General features: G+C 41.7%; 1 protein-coding gene across 2 annotated transcripts in view; it reads right to left on the bottom strand.

The window, feature by feature from the left end:
* Nucleotides 1-19,526, bottom strand: part of LOC148542093 (CD109 antigen-like) — a 202,205-nt gene that overhangs the window by 55,425 nt on the left and 127,254 nt on the right. For both annotated transcript variants that reach the window (XM_088471441.1, XM_088471431.1), the window contains exons 9-13: nt 16,231-16,333; nt 13,523-13,632; nt 10,192-10,422; nt 7,860-7,955; nt 7,359-7,421 (exon numbers count right to left, since the gene is read on the bottom strand). In XM_088471441.1, coding sequence (XP_088327567.1) covers nt 7,359-7,421; nt 7,860-7,955; nt 10,192-10,422; nt 13,523-13,632; nt 16,231-16,333 — 603 coding nt within the window. The remainder of the gene's footprint in view (nt 1-7,358; nt 7,422-7,859; nt 7,956-10,191; nt 10,423-13,522; nt 13,633-16,230; nt 16,334-19,526) is intronic.

Here is a 19,526-nt window from a genome sequence, read left to right as displayed (position 1 = left end):
AGCAACGTACTTACCATATGTGCCTTGAGATGCACAAAGGGTGGAGGAAGGTGAGTCTCTGGATGAAGGTGAGTTTTGCAGGTATGCTGACACACATGATTGTATGGAGTATTTGAATCAGACCTTTACTGCAAGACCAGACATACTTGACACACCATTAGAAGATGCAGACTTGACGTTTTACATGGATGGGAGTTGTCATAGGCAGACAGACACAGGAAAATTATGCACAGGTTATGCTGTTGTAAATGACGAGGATGTTGTAGAAGCTGAACCACTTGGTCTACCTCACTCGGCCCAGGTGGCTGAACTGGTGGCATTAAGGAGAGCGTGTGAGCTGGCAGAAGGTAAATCAGCTAACATATACACTGACTCTAGGTACGCCTTCGGGGTAGAGCATGATTTTGGGGCCCCTTTGGTGTCTTAGGAATTTTATAACAGCAGCAGGCACACCAGTCGCACATTCACATCACATAAAAGGACTTCTGACAGCAATCCAGCTACCAAAGGCAGTAGCTCTCATCAAATGCAAAGCCCATACATGTGAAGAAGACCCGGTGTCAATGGGCAATAACAGAGTAGATGAACCTGCCAAATGGGCAGCAGGGTTACGCATAAATATAACAACTAACAAAGTGATGGTCTTCCAGACAATAGACATGCAGAAATTAATTGAAATGCAAAATTTGTGCTCCCTACAGGAAAAGGCAGTCTGGAGATCGAAGGGATGTGTTCAGGAGTCCTCCGGAATCTGGAGAGATGGACAAGGTTGGCCTGTTGCTCCCAAGGCATACTACCCAAGCCTGGCTGAGGCAGCGCATGGTCTAACTCACCTGGGAAAACAAGGTATGTGCAAGTTGGTCAGAGCATATTGGTGTGCACCAGGCTTTTCTTCTCAAGCTGGAAAGAGAGCAATGTCCTGTCTGACTTGTTTGAGGAAAAATGTCGGGAAGACAATACCCACAGAGCCATCCCATATCCCTCTGACAGACGGTCCTTTTCAGGTAATACAAATTGACTTCATCCAATTACCACCTTGCATGAATCTCAAGTATGTATTAGTTTGTACTGATGTATTTTCTTAATTGGGTAGAGGCATATCCAGCTGCCACTAATACTGCTGTTTTTACTACTAAAAAGATTGTTCAGGAATTTTTATGCATATACGGTATCCCTAGAATCATAGAAAGTGATAGGGGTACTCATTTCACTGGTGATGTTTTCCAGAACATGTGTAAGCTTATGGGAATCTATAGTAGACTTCACACCCCCTACCGACCGCAAGCCAGTGCGAAGGTGGAGAGAGTGAACGGTACTATTAAGAATAAACTGAGTAAGATCATGGCTGAAACTGGATTAGGATGGCCAGAAGCCTTACCGCTCATCCTCCATAGCATCAGAACCACTTCTAGATCTCCTCTTAATCTGTCCCCCTTTGAGATACTGTTTGGGAGGCAACCTCATTTGATCATAAGTCCACAGGATGTTTTGAAGAATAATAATGAGGTTACTGTGAAATATCTTATAAAAAAGAGTAGACAGCTGAAGCAGCAGCAACAGAAATTGAAAATGTTATCACCTAATATGCCAGAAACAAACTGTCATGATGTTGAACCTGGAGAATATGTTATGATCCGAAATTTCTTACGCTCAGGTTGTTTGACAGACCGGTGGGAAGGTCTGTATCAGGTGTTGATGACAAGTACGACATCTTTGAAGGTAACAGAAAGAGATACCTGGGTCCATTCCACTCACTGCAGAAAGGTCAACCGCCCGAAGGAGGTAGAAGGCGAAGTCGAGACAGACAACGTGGACCTGTCGATTGCAAGCCTGTTCTGGGAGAACTAAAGACTGCAGGGAAACACCTGAGCCAGAGACGGGTGCAGATTACTATTCCAGCAATGGAGTGGCGATCTTTTTTTGTGTCTTTATTTTCAGGGTTCTTCTCATCCTTATTTGTTACAGGATTTCCTATTTCTGTGACGGAGGACAGATGACGGAGAGGGAGGCCGATAGTGATGTCAATGGAGTGGAGTCGGAGGAGAGAGTGATAAAACAAACAGGGCAACCTATGGTCAAACTCAGTTTAGGAATTGTTAAGAGATCTGTTAGCCATGTAACTCGGAGACGGTGTGAGGGGTTATTGTCTGAGGAATATTGTATTTGTGAGTATTGTGGATCCCTAGTTGATGATAAATGCATCCAACAATGCCAGTCCAAGAGTTATCTGTACATGGGCGGGCATCCTTAGTGGGTAAGGTTCTAAATCAATCTGGAATGCTTCAATCCCACAATATCAGAAAACCAGGAAATTGGGAGGTGATCTGGAACAATCAGACAATGACCTTTTCACACAGAGCTGATAATGAGCCTATCGATTCTGAACTTGTACGCAGTATTATTGCAAATGGGAGATACCTCCGGTATAGGTACATGCATAGTTACGACAAAGTAATGGATGGCAGAGTATCATTAGGATACTGTGCAAATATTATACAACCAGAAACGTGTACCAGTGAAATGGGAGAAAGAGGGGCAGGATTCTTTGTTAGAATAATGTGTTCAATGATAATGATGCATTCTGTTCCTTACATTCTCCCAGATGATGTGTATTTCATATGTGGAAGAAAAGCATACTAATCGCTCTCTCCGAACTCTGAAGGTTTATGTTATCTTGGAAGGGTGGTCCCAGAGGTTATGACTCTTACACATGATGAAATGATTGGTATCCATAAAACCGCACCACCTCCATACATACACACACAGTATGAACATTGTGACAAAAGAAATATGATACCTGGTGAAGAACATATAGCCACACAGTTGATTAGTGAAACAACTGGCTTCCAAATCCCACCAGAATCACTAGGGGAACTTTAAATTTTAGATACATCCAAGACCTGGCTAAATTAATAGACAACATCACCGAGATGTATGATGACACTTTCAAGTATACTGGTAAGGAGCTACAGGCTTATCAAAAGGAATTGGTACAACATAGGCTAGTGTTAAACTACCTGACAGCTGTTACTGGTGGATATTGTGTGATTTTGGCCACCCAATTTGGCATCACCAATAATACTAATGACCCCAAAGAGGTTATAGACCAGAAAATGGATGAAATACTACAACTGAAGTGGGAATTTCAGAAGGACCATAATACTTCCTTGTATGAGACTGAGGTAAAGGTAGAGAGATGGTTCTCATGGTTAAACCCTGTCAAATGGTTCGCCGGTCTGGGAGAGTGGGTACAGGAGATGGTTGCTAGTATAGGTAAGCTCCTTATTCTTATACTTGTTGTCATTTTAGTAATTGGTTTATGTGTCAGATGTGTTCTTACTGTGGCAAAGGGTGGAAAATGCACCACCAAGGTAAACCAAGGTAAACCGTGAAAATTAAATCCTAATGGTGGTGAGTGGTGGTGGTATAGGTACTAATGTTGAACTGCATTAAAATCCTGAAATTGAATGTACCATCAGATAATAACATGTGAATAGGCTTGGTCATGTATAATAAAATGTATTGTAAATGTTCCGTTAAAACATCATAGATAATGTAGTCCCCCCCAAAACTTCCTTTATAGGTTCTATGAGGTCCCACATCCTCCCAATGGTCCCCTATAGATCCGCAGATGGCGTATAAGGGTTGTTTTACCCTTTCCTGAAATGCATTATTAACGGTTCAATGAATGAGTAGTGCCATACCGTTTAGAACATTGAATACTCATTTATTATGCATGACTAAAAATGTTGAATAGAATGTGATAGTTTTATGTTTGCTATCAAAGGGTGGACTGTCAAAGTCAAATAACTGGATATGATCGCTTGCAATTATTATCTGACGATCTAATCGTCTATGGTGTGATGATGTGTTACCACGACACTACTTTGCATTGGCGCAATCTGATGCGCACAAATGCGAAACCACCACATACATTCACTGATGCACATAACGCACACAGATATACATATATGCATACACATAGACGCTCATATGTGTATCAACATACGCACACATAGACGCTCATATGCGTATTCACATACATACATACATACGAACATTTCCTACTTCAATACACGGATGCACATATGCGAACGCATATGCATAAAATGGTTCCCACACACTATAGTTAATAACCGGAGTTAATAAAGGTTTTGTTTGTTAATAATTATGATGTAATATGTGCTTAAATGAGATCTAAGGTTTAGAATACAGTGGACATGTCATGTTTGGTATCATACTAAATCTCTGTTTATTTGTAGACATCCGTATCTATCGGCAAAGAAGTCGCATCATGCGTCCGCTAGTTATGGATGATAGGGAGTTATTGCTTAGAATGTTAGTACTTATATGCAGTGTTGTAGCTAGTTTTTTTAACCAGTTGTTCAGTGGAAAGCTACACAAAGAGACCGTTGGAGAACTGAGCCATACCCCTGATGACACCGTATGAACTGACCAATGAGCAAATTATCCAGAAGCAAGAACCAATGGAAACCTGTCAACTAGTCCCTTTGTTAACGCTGAACTTTGTAAGGTATATAAGCTGTGTCCCGATCCCAGTGCAGAGACATCTTCTTGCGACCGCAGACTTCTGGATTGATGACTGTATACTGGGACCAGTGCGCATGCGTATGTATCGGCTTGTACTATTTTTAATTGCTTTTTACTCTAATTGTTAAATCTTTCATCGCGTAACCCCATTTTTACATAAATAACTTTTTGTGCTTTGGAACCACACAATTGGACTGGAAAGCAATTCTTTCTTAAGTGACTTGCAGCGCTAAATAGCGACTAGCGACTATTAGAAATCTATACAACATATACATCTATCCTCAAATCACACCAAATAAGGTGACTCACACCATGTTATGTTCACTCTGCTACTGTACACTAATTCCTTTGCAACAATAAAATACTAATCCTAAAGGATTAGACAGGACACGGTCAGATAAAACAGGATAATAAGAACAATATCGATCATATCGTTATCATTCATATTGTCCTGTTTTTGGGCCCTTCCAACCCCCAAAAGATGGTCGATGCACAGGCACGGATGGTCAATATTCATATCGACCATCGCCCGTGCATGCAGGCCAACCTGGTCGATATCGACCAGGTTAGCCTGGTTACTATCATTGATCGCGGGTTGTTATAGATGTTTGTGGGTTGGTGCATGTGCTGGATGTTCGATATCGAACATCCAGCACATGTATGACGATCAGACAATGATAACTCTAATGATTGGAAATCAGACAATGATATCTGATCGGTGTCTGATCGCTCCATGTGTACGGAGCTTAAGTCAAGCTCTTACAGTAGTACACTATTAGCTACTTATCATACTATTAACGATTTATGATTCAAAATTCTGGAGAAGTACTCAAGCACGGAAATTGCTGCCCATGGCTGGACAACTAAGTCGCACCAGACACCTGACGCCATATGGCGCAAAAAGGATAGGTTTATGATGACTTATCTGTAAATATGCTCACAATTAAGCCAGTTAGAATTACCTGTATTGTACACAAGTTTGACTCATGCTTTTACACAAAAGTAATGAGTAGAACCATCTACTGCACAACTTACTGTATCAATGTGTCACCTATTTATGGGTCATTTGGAACAATGCTCATTTCAATGGTAATTCTATTAATAATCAATAAAGGTAACTGCTGACATTATTAAAGAACATCCTTAAACCCTGCGAAACCTGCAATTTTTACAGGATTTATGGATTTCTCCTATTTATCCTTGTTTGCAGCATTTGATGGTCATTGCTGGGTAACGTCAGTGACTAGGGGCGTCAATAGGTATTTGACAGCCCCATAGCAAAAGTTTGTAAAGGCCCCAATGTACTACCCAACAGTGAAAAATGTGATTGGCCCCATAGCAGTTGTACCCTTTGCACCTATGCTAGTTACGCCCATGCCAGTGATGGCCTTCACAGTGGCTCTCTAACGATAACTATCCCATGATGCATATTCATGAAGGACAGTGACTGTACCTGTACCACTGACTATCCTCCTATACTATCACCATCTTTTTTTCTAGTGCCGCAATGAGCAACGATAGACAATAGATCTTTTGGTGGCTATTTTATACATAAAACATCTAAAAAAATGTAAGTAATGTCTGACGTTTCATCTAAATTATTATTATTGTTGAATTAAGATGGAGATCGTTTCAGTGAAGCTGTTGTTTACATTACTCTTTATTTAAATGTAGCCTAATTATATTATGTCATTATCATGGTTATAGATGTAGCATAATACATTTCAAGTTGCTTTCTGTAAGTCTGTCATTTTACAGGCTTCGATATGTGAGGTCTCTTCACAATGACCACCAACAGATATCTCCTAGACTTATAAGACTAGACATATGACAGCATTAGCTCAAAATAAAGACAGGTTTGGAGTTAATATATACTGTAGCTTTAAAAGAGAACTATGTAGTGCATTTTGTAATGGCTTAAAGGAGAACTTTCCTGTTTTATTGTAACTCTAATAATTCGAAATGATTAAACAATAAGTCATTGCTGAAATATACAGTATATGGACAAAAGTATTTGGCTACACCTGTTAATTATTGAATTGAGGTGTTTCAATCAGACCCGTTGCCACAGGTGTATAAAATCAAGCACCTGGCCATGCAGTCTCCATTTGCAAACATTTGTGATACAAAATGGATCGTTCTGAATAGCTCAGTGACTTCAAGCGTGGCACTGTGATAGGATGCCACCTTTGCAATAAGACGGTTCATGAAATTTCATCCCTGCTGGATATTCCACGGTCAACTGTAATATTATTAGAAAGTAGAAGCATTTAGGAACAACAGCAGCTCAGCCACGAAGCGGAAGACCACGTGAAATCACAGAGCGGGGTCAACGACTGCTAAGTCACATGGTGCGTAAAAGTCACTAACGCTCTGCTGATTCCATAGCTCAGTTCCAAACTTCCACTGGCATTAAAGTAAGCACAAAAACTGTGTGGCAGGGGCTTAATGGAATGGGTTTACATGGCCTAGCAGATGTATGCATGCCTCACATCACCTAGCCCAATGCCAAGTATACAATATCGTCAATAAGACAATATAAAGAATACAACTCCACCCCCCTAAGCTGTATGATAGAATAAAAAGAGAGAAAAATCATACAGCAATAGGATGATCACCCTCCTGCTGAAACATAATTGAAAGGAGACCAGTACTACATTGTCACAGAAGCTGTGTGCTATACACATCATATTTACAAACAATATGCTGTAGGCAAGGATATGCTATGTGGCATCCTATTGGTGCTCAAGCCAATATGGCCAGAAAATATTAGCTGAGCAATTAAAACATGTTTAAATAATACTTACCACATAGTAAATATTCTGAACATTTGGGTAGGTATTAACTTGAAAATTAAATGGCATCCCAACCTGCATGGTAAAATATATATATTTTTAACATAAATCCAAAATACAGATTTTTCTTTCACTCTATAAATTCTATCTCTAATAACAGTAATAGTAAATGAATCACTAAGAAGACCATGATTGGTCATAACATGTTGGATAATCAAAGCATGGCAGTGTTATCTCATAGGCTACACACCCTACTTACTGTACATTCCCCTTAGGAGGAGAAACATGACATCTTGTGTATGGAACACAAAGAAAAAATAAACTCACAAAGCATAATCATATATTCAATATGTAAGACACGACCAGACAACTATGAAAATGCGTGGTAGATAAAGCCACACTTTGTCAATATACAGATAGAAAAAAAAATAATCAGCTTATAACGAGAGATGTAATGCTGCCAAATTATTAACAGAAAGAATAGTTTATTATGTGGGAGAAATATGCATTTACCTTTAATGATGAATTTGATGCTTGTATCTGAATAAAAGGATTGGTCCCATATGAGTTGTCAAAGTAGAATATCTGAGTGGTATTCTGGTACTCCAGCTAAAGCCAAAATTGATTGATTAGTTACAATTTTCAGCAGCAATATGTTGTTATTATGATTGTAAATAGGAAGAACTAGTTAGTGTAAAAAGAAAGAAAGAAAGAAAGAAAAAGAAAGAAAGAAAGAAAGAAAGAAAGAAAGAAAGAAAGAAAGAAAGAAAGAAAGAAAGAAAGAAAGAAAGAAAGAAAGAAAGAAAAGGGAGTGGGTAGAGGGATCAGGGAATATAAACAGAAGAATGGGGCAAGAAAGTAAAAGAAAAAGAGAAGGAAGAAGTCAGCAAAAAGAGAAAGAAGATTAAATAGAAAGAAAAAAGAAGCGAGAAACAGAAAATCAAAAAGGGATAGATTAGAAAAACAAAGGAGAATATATAAATAAGGTGATAAAGATGAAGAAGAACTTGAATCAAATGTTGGGACTATATAATTACAAAGTAAAGGCATTTTTATCTTTTGTTTAATCTTTGTGCTATAGCACTCATTTATAGAACATGTTTTTGTTGATAAATCTATAGATATTTAAATCTATGGCTATGTGCCTACTATGATGGCTAGTATATTTTGTCTTTGTGTAGTATAAATATTGCTACATTCATTTCAATGCTAATGTTTAAATGGAATGAAAACTAGGTTTAGCAAGGTGGTCATCTATGACATTATTGCCATATATTGATTTATTATCTAAAAAAAGTTTTAAATAAATAAAAACTTTGCACGTTTACTGAGCACTAGAGCCGCACTACCATGGCCCCTAGCCGAAATATGCTATGAGCCCAGCAAAGCCCTGTTTTGTCAAACTTTACTGTGATCAGTGGGTTTTCTGATGCTGCAATGGGATGTGCACAAAGTCACGTATGTGCATGTCCTGATACATACACACATGATCCCATGGCACCAAGCACTGCAAGAACCTTGATCTCCCTATTCTTTGGCACAGAAACAAGTCTGCCCATATTTAATTATTGTTTTTGCTGATAAGGCTGGGGGCCTACAGTAACTGTATGTTAGAACCGCAAACCATCTCCATTGCATTGCTGAAGAAGATAAAATTCTCTTCCAACTATGATGCCTCTATTTAATTCTTGCCTGGTGATCAATCATGACCATAACTGAAGCCAAACCACAATATATATGTAAATACCAGTGACATATTTATTTGAAATTTCCTCCAGGCCCACCTCCATTTCTTTTTGCAAAATTGGCAACTGCACCCACATTTTAGAGGAGATACTATATACTGTCTGTCAGTTGTGATCACCAGACAGGGAATCACATATTTAAGAATATTAGCAGGTGATTATTTGAACTTCTGGTATCATTTACTGTAAGTCAGTTAGTTCAAATGGGACCCCATTCTTGTTGGGTGAGCAGTAGCTATTGAGAATGGTATGGAAATTTGTCTTTTTCAGCTGTTTGACCAACTTTACTTTAGTAAATAAATGAAAATTAGAAACTATTTCACCTATTATGTCACCAACTATGATGCATTCCAGGCTAAGGTTACAAAGGTAACTGACCCCTGATACAATAGGTGGTATAGTTTCCTAAATTGTATGCCTTTCCCAGTTAGTTTATTGTGCATCTGTGACCTGGATTCAGCTAATATATGAAAGAAAAGAAAAATTCTAGTAACATAGGGGATAACAGGAGTCAATCCATACAAATGGGTTACCAATTTTATTGGGAGACCTATCCATAGAAAAGTATAACAATCCTTAATTTACATTTGTTTACTCAACTTCTTGCAGTAAATAAACCCAATTCTGATTAAGTATACATTTATTTTTTTGCCACTTTCTAGAAACTATTGAGTGTTCTGATCTTGGGTTATGAAGTGAATAATATTTTCTGAAAATGCAATGTCTCCTGAACAAAACAAGGTATGAGTTGTGTGGTATTGCACAAAAATAACTGATAAAAGAGCCCAAAAGTACCGCGATAGGCTCAGCATAGAGGTGACAAAAATGTTTTAGCAGTGAAGGGGTTAAATGTATTTCATCCAATTAGGCATAGAATGCTTTAATGCCACAATAAAAGGCAGGAACATCAGTGACATCTGTACAAATAACATATCTCACAATCAGCAATTTGAATCTAATGGAGACCCACACCTTGCTTCAGGGATCAAGCTGCATAATACATTTCTCACTGTACACCTCAATAATGATCCATCTTGAGCATGACTGAACCTGATCATTTGTGTGGTGATGAAATATTTTCACAAGCTCTTTGAACGCACCTCAACTTGTATCCTTCGTACAGATGGCAAAACAGGTATTTCCAGGTTGATGATTGCAGACTCTGGTATGCTGTAGTATTGCAAAATTAAACTGTTATCTTGTGTGCTGGTTACTGCAAAAAGTCTGCTGCTTATCCAGTATGGGCCTGTTGTCTGGGTTATTCTAACAGAAACTATTGTATCTCTTTCCTTTATAGTCAGGGGTTTATTGTCAATCCGCTCCACCTGTACCTGAAAAATATTAAATGCACATATTCTATTAGCTAAATTGAATCTATACCTGTATTCCAAATAAAATCATTTTAAAATTAAGTAAATGCTTCACCCACTGGATACATATTACATAAAATAAGCATGGCCTCATGGATACAGATATTGCAGTGCAGTGCTCCTGTGAGGCTTCCTCTCTATGTAGGAAGCTGCCCAGATGAAAGAGTGAGGAGAGATTCAGGAGGGAGCGGGGATGCACAGGCACATTAGCAATCCAGCCTGTGGCCCAGACTACAAAGATGCCATACCTTGTGGCTCTATATAGCAAGCAAATTGTTTCTTAAATCATGCAGAAACTAACATTTCCGCATGATTAAAGTATCCCATATGTAGGAAAGGCTAAACGGAGAAGATAACACAATTATTTTCTCCATTAATGCCCGACTCATACAACATGGCACTGTAGAGAGCAAGACATTTTCCTTGTATAGCGCCATCTGAGAATGTTGGTCTACCTTAAATTCATACTGCTCCCTCCCCACACGTTGCCCTGTGGAAACTCCACCTGGGAATGGAGGAGAGAGCAATACGAGTTCAAGACTGACAAGTGCCGGGATGGGATATATATACAGTGGAGCCTCCAGAGGTGGAGCTACACCAACTGCCATTGAGTCCTGGCTGGCGATGATTGGCAGCGTTTGGGGTGGCAGTTAGTGTGGCTCCCCTATTTGAATTATGAACTGCTGTGAGGAGATGGGGCATGCGTAGTGCATGACAGTCTTCTTGAATAACCTAAAAGACTGCCTGCAGGGACATCGCAGGGAGAGCGTGGTAACGCAACCGCTGTACTTGAGAAGTTTTTACCTGCATAGAGGGGAAACCTTTGGAGATGAAGAAAATAATCATGTTGATGTTGGACGAAAATATTTGTGCCAATATCGACATGATTGCTGGATAAGCCCCCAAGACTCAGAACCGTCCGTTGCCTCCAGAAGTTACGGCACTGATCTTAAAATGGGTTTATTGGAACAGGATTGTGGTAACCTGCTCAGTGCCTAAAGTGCTATAGTGGCATTCTTAGAAAATGAATACAGTGCTCAGGTAAACCTCAGGGAAATTTGGAAAATAAGCTACTTCTGTTTAATATAAGAGATTTCTGGGAAAGACAATTTATTGTAGTAGTATAATGAATTGATAAGCCACAATAAGATCAAAACAATTTACCTGTAGGTGAGAATTTTATCTCAGCAGCTGTCAGCTTCATGCTCTGGTTGGTAAAGCATGAACACACAGATTGCCATTTAAATATGATTTAACAGAAAAGGCTTTATTTACAAATCTGCAGTTTTTGTTTCCCACTGCTTCCCGGCAGGTTGCAGGTGAAAGTCAGTCAGTGTATAGCCCGGCGTGCTTTACACTGACTGCGGGTTCAAATTTTCACCTGCTGCCCATCAGGAAGCAGCGGCTTACAAAAGCTGCTGTTTCATAAATAAAGCCTAAAAAGTAGAGGGATTTTTGCGTAAACACCAATAGGAAATAATGGGTAAAGATGCATATCTTAAGAGCTTAGGGCCTGATTCAGATGTGGATGCAATGCAGATATCTACGCAGTTGAGCGATTATCGGCCAACTGCACATGTGTTGTCATTGCATTGCACACGCTCCAAGATATCTTAGCGATGCCGCTTGCAGTGAGGATTTGTTTGCAAAGTGATTGACATTCAGGGGTCAGTTTACTAAGCAGTGTTAGGAGACAGAGTGAAAAGTGATAAGGTGACAGCCAATCAGCTCCCAACTGTCATTTTTCAAACACAGCCTCCTAACACTGCTTAGTAAATAGACCCCTCAGAGTCCGTTTGGGGGAAGTTACTGGGAGTGGCAGAAAAAGTTCAGGCATGTCATGGACGTTTTTGAGGCGTGTCTCAGCATACTACTGAGATCCTGTACAAAGAAAACTTGATGCCAGTGTCTCAGTTCCCGCAGCCATACTGCGCCACCATAGGGTTACTCAGGTGGATGATTATCAAAGGATCTGTGACCACCGCTGCGTGTTTGTACACACTTACTTGGATCTGTGACCACTTCTGCATATTTGTACACACTTACTTGGATCTGTGACCACTGCTGCATCATTGTACACACTTACTTGGATCTGTGACCACTGCTGCGTGTTTGTAAACACTTACTTGGATCTGTGACCACCGCTGCATGCTTGTACAAACTTACTTGGATCTGTGACCACCGTTGCATGCTTGTACACACTTACTTGGATCTGTGAAGCCACCAGTGGGCGTCTCAATAAATTTCCAGGCAACTGTAGCATTAGCATATGTTTGCACTGCAGCTGCATACATGATCACAGCTGCATATTGAATTAGCATCCACATATGAATCAGGCCCTTAGAGACAAATAGCTCCAGTATCTTACTGTCCAGGTGGCTTTTTGTTTTAGTTAGTGAGGGGTCCAATTTTCACCTAATTAAACACCCTTTATTGCCCATGGTATGTGTCAGTATGTTTAAATAGCTTCATGTACAAGTAAATAGATAAACTTACGAGACTATACAGTCATCCAATGGTATACAATCGGGAAACCGGCTGCCTTAATACTGACAGCCGGCTTCCCGACTGTCATATCCCGGCGAGGGTGAAATGCCGGGCGTCTATATCTAGACGCCTGTCATTTCCCCGACGCCGGGAGACAGGCACCCGGCATCCCGATCGAAGGGATGTCGGGCGCCGCGAGCGGACAGCCGCGGGGAGGGGGAGGGTTAGGTTTAGGGCACCCGGGGGGGACTTAGGGTTAGGCACCCCCCGGGGGACTTAGGTTTAGGCAGCGGGGAAGGGGTGGGTTAGGGTTAGGCACTTAGAGGGGGGATTAGGGTTAGGCACTCGGGGGGGAGGTTAGGGTTAGGCACCCCTAAGGAGGATTAGGGTTAGGGGGTTAGGTTAGTTTATACTTACCTTAGCGACGATCTGGATTTCCAGCGCTGTCGGGCTTCCGCTGCCAGGAACTCTGCTTTTGTCGGCCAGGCGCTGCCGGAAATCGAACCGATTCCATCCCAGGCGCTGCCGGATTTCATACCGATTCCATCCCATGAATCATACAATGCTAATTTACCTGAGCTGAGAAATTGAGTCCAGGAATAAAACCCTGCTGCTGGCCAATGAGGTTTAGTCTGTACTCTGAATCTTCTCTTGTGACATGTGATGATGTATTTACTACAATTCCTGTAAATAAATATTCTTAAATATTAGTACTGCGTAATATGACCATAAAACTAATAAATACTAACTCATTACTACAGTTTTCCTGAAATAAATTAAACATTCCATTTAATTTGAAATTATACATTAACATTATATTATTAAATGGTTCTGTTATAGCAGTGATTTTCAACCTTTTCAACTTGAGGCACACTACACACGATTTTAAAATTGCCAAGGCACACTATAGGGCTATGCGGTGTGCGTGACCAATGAAAAAACATAAATATTGGCTCCCACATAATAATATACACTCATATTGGCCTCCACAGGAATAAAATACACTACATTAGCCTCCTCAGGAATAAAATACACTACATTAGCCTCCTCAGGAATAAAATACACTACATTAGCCTCCTCAGGAATAAAATACACTACATTAGCCTCCTCAGGAATAAAGCACACTACATTGGCCTCCTCAGGAATAAAACACACTACATTGGCCTCCTCAGGAATAAAACACACTACATTGGCCTCCTCAGGAATAAAACACACTACATTGGCCTCCTCAGGAATAAAACACACTACACTACAAGTGCGCTGAGCTGACTGCCGTGGCACACTTGACAACCGCTGGTTGAAAAACACTGTGTTATAGTAAAGTCTCTGGCAATTGCGGCTCCAAACGCCACAGAACCTCAGAGACAGGGCTCTTGGAGATCTATTCTGCAATCATGTTGATAATATTGGCATGAATATTTTTAGCCAACATCGACACAACCGAAGTTTTCCCTGCTATACAGGAGAAAACTTCTCAGGTACAGTGGTTGCATTAACACGCTGTCCCTGCAAAGTCCCTGCAGGCAGTGTTTTCGGTTGTCTGAAAAGACTGTCATGCACTATGCATGCCCCATTTATGTCTCTCTGTCTCTACAGAGAGATGTTGTAGGAATTCGGTATTAACTAAGAAGACAATTGCATTATCTTCTCCGTTAAGCGTTTCCTAGATAGCTGGGATACTAAAATCATGCGGAAATGTTCATTCCGGATGAAAAAAGAAAAATGTTACTTGCTGAATTGTCCTTAATACTCTATTAACATTTTCATCCCATAGATATCCATCCAGTGACCAATACTATAAGTTGGATTCTTTTTGTCCCTGGAAAAAGGAACATTCGGGACCTTAACCCTAGATGTGTATGTTGCTTAATAAGACTTTTTGTTTTAAAAGCGACAGCAAACAACTTTTGACATCAGAGGTAATAATTATATCTTCACCCTTTATTGGTGTTAAAAAAACAAAGGAACCGTTGCAACCTCAGGGGTCCACCACGTTTGCACCCAGCTTGCATCTGGAGCCAAAACAGAGGGGGCACTTGTAGTATATGACCCTGGCCCTCGCGCCACCTGCCACTGATGAGATCACTAAAGTACTGTAATCTGCAGCAGCTACTCTCAGCTTAACTTTACTCTGCTCAAAGAGCATAGCTGTGCCGTGTGTCCAGAAAATGAGAGGAGAGTAAAAGCCTGTGCAGGCTCAATGTCAGATACTGGTATAATTTACAACAGGGAGTCTACAATCTGCAGTGGTACATACTTATTCACTGTATGTCTCAGACCGTGTAAGTAAAATAATAATAACCACAGTAGTGGGGTTTTATTCACATGGGGGTAGGTAACAGTAATGTATTTGTGAACTGCGAACACTGCAATGTGGCATAATGTGAACTAGGGGCACTACAATATGGCATAATGTGAACTGGGGCACTACAATATGGCATAATTTGAACTGGGGGCACTACAATGTGGCATAAGGCGAACTAACTGCACTACAATGTGGCAAAATGTGAACTGGAGGCACTACACTGTGACACAATGTAAATTGGGGGCACTACATGTGGCATTATCTGAACTAGGGCACTACTATCGTGCATAAGAAGAACTAAGGCATTACTATGGTTGCATAAAATGAACAACCACTAAAAAGAGAGGTGTCTCTCTAGAAGCATTGGGACAGGGGCCTCTTCAAAGTGTTGGTATTGGACCCACAAAGTTCTAGTTACACCCTTTGCCTATGACATTTAGGAGAAGTAATAGCGTGCATTTTAGACATGGAAATCTGCAGTTACATAATCAGTTCAAGGTCCAACAAGTGCTTCACATAAGGACAAACATATTACTACATCATGTAATATGTCCAAAGAGTAGGCAGACTGCTCACACTCGCAATGGCTACTGTGCTCAGATCTCAGATGACCTGCTTTCATCATACGGCTTAGACTGCAGCACCATCATTCCAGTGTGCGCAGGCTTCACACATACCTATTATGTTAGTTCCTTCACAGACAGCCTATGTGATCGAGTATCCTTGTGTTTAGCAAATTTTATTAGAACCTTGTTTATTAAAAAGTGACACAGTGCTAGGGTATACATTGTATCCCTGTGCTTTTCATATGAGAAAAATGCTATTTACATAGAATGGTCTGCCATCGTGATTCAGTTTTAAACCAATAGTTTTTCCATTTAAAGTTTTTCGCAACATTAGTTACTTAAAGCACAATTTTAGCCTGTATTATTTGTATTGGCTGTAATAGAATGGAGAGATGTAAACTGAATATTTACCTGTGAATTCTTCAGTTACTGTGGCTGTTACATTCATACCACCCCAGGAAAATACTTTTAATATCTCTTCATATGTAAAACTGAAGTTTACAGAGCCTGATATCTAAAAAAAAAAGAAAAAGCAATCACCTTATATGTCAGTACTAATTCACTCAGCATCAAGTTTTGGGCCATAATAAACATGGCTAATATACCACATTGTAACAACTAGATCTAGCATTATGTAGCTCACAATATTGGGGATACATTTGCTGCACACATAGGGGCTGATTTTTAGTCGCACGTACTTTTGCAATATGTAGGGGTCTTGCAAATTTCATGCACCAAAGAAAGAATTCAGCTTCTTCGTATGCACTGGATCTGGTATCCGCACACAGACGGAGAACGCTAGCGCGCACAGATTGGTGCATCCGTCAGCACACCACACTCTATGAAATGGTTATGGGTGGTAACTGAGCAGCGGCCATGCTATCACCCAGAACAGTTCCTTCTAGTGGTAGTGCCGTGGCATGTAGGCTGACTTAAGTGATTGTTTGTGGCGCGCAGATAGACATTAGGGAGTATATTTACTAAAGTTCAATTTTCATTGATTTTTGTATTTTTGTTTTATTTGTAGTTGATTTTCAGTAATTTTTACAAATCAAGATTTTACAGTAGTAAAGGCAAAACCAATTTGTAAAATCAACTTTAAAAGAGATTCCCGACCAAAACCAAAAATCGATCAAACGTCATTACTTTTACATAGATGACTACAGGATCCCCGTATTTACTGACAGTTGGCAGGTGAGTCTGATCTGCGCAGGCTTTTTGGGGTTAAAAGAACAAAAATAAATAAAAATAAAAAATGGCGTGGTGTCCCCACCTAAATCCATAACCACCCCTGGATCTTTCAATTTAATTTATTGGGTCACCACTTTCTGAGGATTTCCAGCCCTGGGCTGACCAGTTAGGGCTTTATAGTGCTTTGGAGACCCCACACTGTCTATCCCCCTGCCAGGGCTGCCATCAGAAATTGTGGGGCCCGGCACTGACAAAACAGGCAGGGCCCCCTCCGGGGTATAGGGCAGACTTGGGTGGAGCTGTGGATAATGTGGGTGGAATTACTTCGGGGGTGGTGCATCAATTGGTGCTTATGCAGGGAAGCTAGACATGGTGGAGGGGGGTACAGGGCAGGGAAGGATGGACATTACTGGGAGGGGCACAGGGCAGGGAAGGCTGGACAAGTGGGGGTACTGGACTGGCAAGTGGACTGGGGTGGCAAAGGGCAGGGAAGGCCGGCTGGACTAGGGGAGAGGCAGGGCAGAGAAGGCAGGCAGGCTGGACATTGGGGGGGGACGCAGGGAAGACTGGCTGGACTGGAGCAGGGAAGACAGGCTGGCTGGCTGGACTAGGAGGGGGGGAACGCAGGGCAGGATGGCTGGATTGAGGGAAAGGCAGGCTGGCTAAACTAGAGGGCTGGCTGGACTGGGGTGCGGTAATCAGGGAAGGAAGGCTGGCTGGACTGGGAAGGGGGAGGGGCTTAGGGAAGGCTGGCTAGACTGGGGATGGGGGGCAGACAGGGAAGGCTGGCTGGCTGGAATGGGAGGCACAGGGACAGCTGGCTGGACTGGGGGGCACAGTGCAGGGAAGGCTGGCTAGACTGGGGGGACAGTGCAGGGAAGGCAGGATGGCTGGCTGGACAGGGGTGCAGGGAAGGCTGGCTGGACTGGGGGGGACAGTGCTGGGAAGGCTGGCTAGACTGGAGAGGACAGTGCAGGGAAGGCAGGATGGCTGGACTGGGGGGTGGGCAGGCTGGCTGGACTGGGGGGCAGTGCAGGGAAAGCTGGCTAGACTGGGGGACAGTGCAGGGAAGGCAGGATGGCTGGCTGGACAGGTGGGGCAGTGCAGGTAAGGCAGGCTGGACCCCAGGGGGGGGGCACAAGGCAGGATCAACATACCTGCTCTTTTCACTTGGCTGTAGGCAGGGAGGAAGAGCATCAGCGCTGCGGCATGCGAACTATGGAGCTGGACGTGAGCCAATCATAGCTCGCAGAACTGCAGCCAATAAGAGCAGCCGCTCCTGATTGGCTGCCGTTCTGCAAGCTGTAACTGCATTATTTTGGATGCAGGGTAAATACTGGCTGCTTTTGCATAATGCTTGCAAATGCTGGACAGCTTTATTTATACACTGCAATTTGGATTTCAGCTAGGACACATCCTTCTCAACTCTGAATCTGCCCCACCGGCAATGCAGCATGGTTATACCAAGGTGCACAGTGACTTGCTTTATTTATTTTTTGCTTTGCTCCCCACTCTGAATCAGCCCCAGTGTGTCTATGGTCTGTAAGACGTGCATCTAGGGTTACCACCTATTAATTTTCAGATTCTCAGACAGGAGTGTGGTCAAAGTAGTTGGGTTCACTTGTTGGATTTGTTGGAGCAAGTGCAATTTGTATTTTTTGCATGCATGCAGGGGAAATACTGGCTGCTTTATTTTAATACTGCGATTTGGAGTGGACCTGCACATTCCCACCTCACAATTCTAAACCTGTTTGTACATTTAAAATTTGTTCCACTGCTGGAAGTTGTCACTTTGGCCACACTCCTGTCTAGGAATCTGAAAATCAAAAGGTGGTAACCCTAGATGCACTTCATAGGGACCATAGACACACTGGGGCTGATTCAGAGTTGGGAGCAAAGCAAAGAAATAAGAGAGACAGAATGCATGTAGTATGCAAGTAGCAAATTAAACCACCGAATATGTGGTCTTCCTCCGGACAATCATGGGTTAAGGTTTTTAGTGAGATAATGGGTGGAGGAGTTAAGAGGGGGTCAGCCTATTGAGTGATGTTGCGGGTAGGGTTTCAGGGCCATTTTGTGGAGTGATTCAGAATCCATCTTAGTGTGTTCTGGCTTGGAAATCGGTTCCCGCCCGCCCGCCCTCTCTTGGATTTTTGTTTTGTTAGGTGTCGGCTTTGTTAAGGCGGGAAAGAACGGTTGCAGTCGCTATCTGTCTTTTGCAGCTTGAGGTGCTCTCCCTTCCAATACATGGCTTAGGCTGATTATACCCTACTGGGGTCAGCGGCAATTACCTAACCAGGTGGGCCTTATGTTGTGTCATTGCAGTGGGAGGTGGATACCTTGATATATCAGACGATGGGGAGTTTAATAAAGCAAGTCATTGTGCACCTTGGTATAACCATGCTGCACTGCCGGTGGGGCAGATGTACAATGTGAATGTGCAGAGAGATTCAGAGTTGAGAAGGGTGTATCCTAGCTCAAAATTAAATTGCAGTGTATAAATAAAGCTCTCCAGC

Source organism: Taudactylus pleione, unplaced genomic scaffold, assembly GCF_031769625.1.
Source record: "Taudactylus pleione unplaced genomic scaffold, aTauple2 ptg000015l, whole genome shotgun sequence".
Taxonomy (NCBI): Eukaryota; Metazoa; Chordata; class Amphibia; order Anura; family Myobatrachidae; genus Taudactylus; species Taudactylus pleione.
This window is presented reverse-complemented; position numbering and strand designations above follow the sequence as displayed.